This window comes from Antedon mediterranea, chromosome 1, assembly GCF_964355755.1.
Source record: "Antedon mediterranea chromosome 1, ecAntMedi1.1, whole genome shotgun sequence".
Lineage (NCBI taxonomy): Eukaryota > Metazoa > Echinodermata > Crinoidea > Comatulida > Antedonidae > Antedon > Antedon mediterranea.
Genome location: NC_092670.1, coordinates 21,765,487 through 21,770,141, shown reverse-complemented (window position 1 = coordinate 21,770,141; position 4,655 = coordinate 21,765,487). Strand labels below are relative to the sequence as shown.

General features: G+C 35.1%; 1 protein-coding gene across 1 annotated transcript; it reads left to right on the top strand.

Moving 5' to 3' along the window:
• Positions 1–406: 406 nt before the first annotated feature.
• On the top strand, positions 407–3,700 carry LOC140048080 (uncharacterized). Its single transcript, XM_072093089.1, has 5 exons — positions 407–1,634; positions 1,812–2,057; positions 2,238–2,339; positions 2,720–2,908; positions 3,124–3,700. The coding sequence occupies exons 1-5, from the start codon at positions 626–628 to the stop codon at positions 3,435–3,437; spliced, it is 1,860 nt and encodes a 619-aa protein (XP_071949190.1). The 5' UTR covers positions 407–625; the 3' UTR covers positions 3,438–3,700.
• Positions 3,701–4,655: the final 955 nt, after the last annotated feature.

Sequence of the window (4,655 nt, the reverse complement as noted above, 5' to 3'; positions counted from 1 at the left end):
TGATAGGCTTAATCAGATTAACTAAGAGATCCGATGACTATACTTAAAACTGTGATTTAAAAGAAGATTTTCAAAATTTAGAATTTATCATTGTTTCAACATATATTGATAAAAAGATAAATGATTTTGGCACACATGGCATTTCATACGTACAATACTTTAAAAATCGAAATGTCATAAAAAAACATTACATTTACAAAATACAATAAACACAGACACTTGGGGAAAGTGTGTTGATATTTATAACGTGAGCCCTCAATAATGATTTTCATATAACTTTCAGAAGGTGACGTCACGGAAAGGAAGTGTTATTGCTCTCTGGAACGTGTACTGTATTGTATTTTCTCTTTCAGGCGGTTAATAAACCTTGCTTGAAATTTTACAATACTAAAACAGAATAGAATTGTAACACATGCCCTTACTTGGGAATACACGCCACTGGCAGAAATAATTCTCCATAGAATAGGCCTAATGAGATACTGTTTTGTGTTTTAGAAGCGAGTTTGTCAAGGTGTCAAGTATTTCCGTGATCGCCGATAAATGTAGTCTACATCCTACTATAAATACTGAAAGAATTATTACTAATACTAACATTTCCGTTGTTTCTTGTGTACACAATACAAACATGGCCACTGGAAAGAGACGTACAGAGCTTCACGAGTTAACATTGCCAGAATCTAAAGATACTGTGCCCCACAATTTTGAAGATGTATTCAACCAGCAGATATCTGACCTGAAAGACTCGGTGACGAAGCTTAGCCTGTCAGACTTAAGTGCCACAAAAAGTGTGTTTCTGCTTTTTAGGAATTGTGGAGATTGGTTCTTCAAGGATCAGTTTAAACATTATCGACGCAAAATTGTTGAAAAGTTGTGTGAGTTTGGGTTTGTTGAAGACCTGACAAGATTCTTAGACGAGCTGGATAAATCTGACTTATTTAAAAAGTCTTCAATTTTTAGTTTGTCTGATTATGACTACAGATGCAAGATCTTAAGTCATGTATTAACAACTATGTGTAACTTCTCGGATACATCGTCCAGATTTGGAAAAGGGCTTGCTGAAAATGGAGCCATTCCGATATTATTGGCTTTTTTAACACACGAAGATCTGTTGCCAACGAAAGTCGTAGAAAGCAACAACTGGGACCTGGTAAATTCTATTCTCGGCATACTTGGAAATATTGCTAGACTGTGCCCAGATTATAGGCAAAAGTTTAGAGATGAGAATGCCGTTAACATATTATTAGGTTATTCGGAGATTAAAAAAAAGGTATCGAAGGCTGATTGCTATCTTACTGTTTCTTTTCTTATTACGGATGACGAAGTAAATTTGCTTGAGGATGCTGGCAACACCATACCGTTTCTGATCAACTGTTTGAAAAAAGCGCTATCCTTAAACGATGAGCTTATTGCCTACGGTTACAGCCCTGCAGAAATTCTATTGGGGTTGAACAGTCTAGCGTCAAATGATGCTAACAAAGTACGTATTGTCGAGTGTGGTGGGTTACAACTGCTGTCCAGAGCTGCAGATGTCGGAAATCTTGCGATTAGCATAATTGCTGCTAACATTACATGGCGATTGGCTTTCGTTGACGAAAACAGACATAAAATCATTGCAGAGACGAAACTTATTAAATGTAAGTATTGACCACCGAGTCATCACAATAATCATCATTTATATTCCTAGCTCTATCTTCCTAACCTATTTGAGTTCCATCTCATTTTCCGTGTCAACATATTCCTTCAGTATTTCCTCTTTGTTTTAAAGAACCATAGCATAAAACCCGTATCATTCTGTTTATTTCTTTATACAGCATTGAAATCTTGGCAGAGCTCGCAGAACTACATGCTGAAGGAGGCATCAAAAGGTGCATTATGGGAAACATTTGAAGGCACACCTGAATCACTGGGGAAACATACATCTAACGTCGTTGACAAACAACATAACTGCCCTCACGTGATGCTAAGCTACCAATGGGATGTCCAGCCGATTATGCTTAAATTAAAAGATAAACTTGTACGAGCTGGTTACAACGTCTGGATGGATGTTGACAGAATGGGTAAGACTATAAAAGCAGTAAATAAACTAGAAACAATAATAGTCTCCAGTGCGTCGGTTTGTATAATCAGCATATTTAGTTAATGGATTAGCTAATTCAGTGATAAAGCTATTTTCATGCCTTTTGCTACTTCATCATTATTGGCATCAACGATCACTTTCAAATATTTTATTCTTACAGAAGGTGATATATTAGGAGCAATGGCTAATGCTGTTGAAAATGCGGCGGTCTTGGTAATAGCGGTTTCTAAGAAGTATAAAGACAGTAATAGTTGCAGAACAGGTTGGTAGAACTATATATACACATTCACACCAAGAACTGAAGATAACTACAAACATCTAGGGAAAAATACTTAAGGCCTGTTTACACTGAACGAACAAACGACCATAATACTATAGATAAATATATGTTTTTCCTCAGAAAAGAAATTTAGAAAAGCTTTCATCAGGGGATAACCATTTGTACTTTCTTCGATGAAATAAGTCCAAGCAAAAAGTTATCCTTCCTGCTATATATAGCTATATGATTTATATATGTTTCGTTCTTTATCGTCCTCTGCCTCGGAGGCCTTTCACTTTTTTTCGGTATGTAACATACCACCTCGGCACAAACGCGTTGTAAAAGGCCAGCTCCGACCAAGTCTAATGTTTTTTTCTTTCTAGAAGCAACGTATGCATATAAGCACTCAAAACAAATAATCCCGCTTATTGTTGAAGAGAAGTACGTTGCAGATGGATGGTTGGGCGCACTCATCGGTACATTGAAGTATTTCAAAGTCACGTGTGACTCCTCAGTCGATGCAGAATATGAGAACATTCAGAAAGAAATTGGAACTAGAGGGTTATCAGAAGGTATAGGCAATAATAATAATAATAATAATAATAATAATAATAATAATAATAATAATAATAATAATAAGATTTATACAGCGCACATATCCACTAAAGTGCTCAAGGATCTTTTTATAAATGTACCCATTTCCCACAAAAGATAAAGTGAATTATATCAACATTAAAGTAAGGACGTTTTTTAGGACTATACTTTAACCTGATTGAATTTTTTTCAGACGTGATTGTACCTGTAAAAGAAATACCAACTTCATCACAAAAGCCAAAACCAAGTGATAGTGTTGACGGTGGCGTCAAAAAACATGTATCTAATTGGACCAAAGACGAAGTGAAAACATGGCTAACTGAAAACAAGATGGCGGAATTAACTACCTGTATGAAGGATGTGGATGGTGAAATTTTGGTTCAGATGATCAAACTTTCCAATAAAGCACCGGAATACTTTTACTCACAGTTAAAATTAGAGTTTAATATGAATCTAATTCAAGTTTTACAATTTGACAACAGTCTTGGAAAGCTTAAAATAAGTTAATTGGAAATATAGATAAGTTGGTAACAAGAAAACATATATCTCGTGTGTGTATTTCGATTTAAGTGCGATACTTTATATGTAGGCCTATAGGCCTATTGCAGATCAGTGTCACATATTATTTTATACAGTTTATAGAGAATTTTATACGTAAAAGTATAGGCCTAACCTTATAGAAGGCTATTAAATATGTCTGGGGTTACCCAGAAACAATAATCTGTGTAATGTTAAATGCCTGGCCACTATTTTGAATTGTGAAAATTAGACTGCTGGGTACTGCTAATGTATTTCAAAATTAGTGATGATCATTTTTTAAACTCAAAGGCAACTACGAACAAAATAAAGGTATTACAAAGAACTTCCACTTGCCTTTGTGTAGTATCGAACGGTTCAGCAAAAAAGGTATTTTTATACCCATATTTTTACTCGGGTTAAGTTTAGGACTCTCTCATCTTCTCTTCCATCCGACACTATTGAGTAAAAAGTTCGATTTATAAAGTACTACACCTCCCTTATTCGTTGTAGTATTGAGCTGGGATTTGGCATGAATATACTACAGGGACATGTCCTCAAAGCTATAGATTTCAAACCGGATGCAGCCACATGACGTCTCGAAGATGGTACCGTATAGCAGTATTTGGTAGCGAGGTTATTGATGTGTATGTGACGTCACATCCCGAGTATCGCACATTCGTGCTTGTTGGTATTGTGTTGCACATAATATGTTTCAATGTATTTCATTGTTATAAACTGCCGCACCCTTTTAACAGTAAAGGCACAGCTACTGAAACGTAAGTTACACTTTTTAAATTATACTTTCCTGAAATATATAAGAATGAACTATTATTATTATTTAAATATAAGTTCTTGCAATGTTAGTAAAATATTATTTCTGTCTTATCACAATTTGAAGCCCCACACCGTGTTCTAGTAGTAAATAGACCTAGCGTGTTTTTAGTTTATGCGCCATTGTCAATTAGCCGAGGAAGAATGTAGTAGACGTGTGGCCTACATGAGTCTATTAGTAAGAGAAATCATAAACGTTATCAGCAATATTTGACATAGGGGCCTAAAACGTTTTGCATGGGCGTGTATAATTTTGGAAATGGTTGTTGTGATTTTTTTTAAATTGCTGCTGCATATATATCTGTATAGTATATACATGGACTCCATGGTATATATAAAGTGTTATTTCAATACAAAGAAAGAATAAATATATAA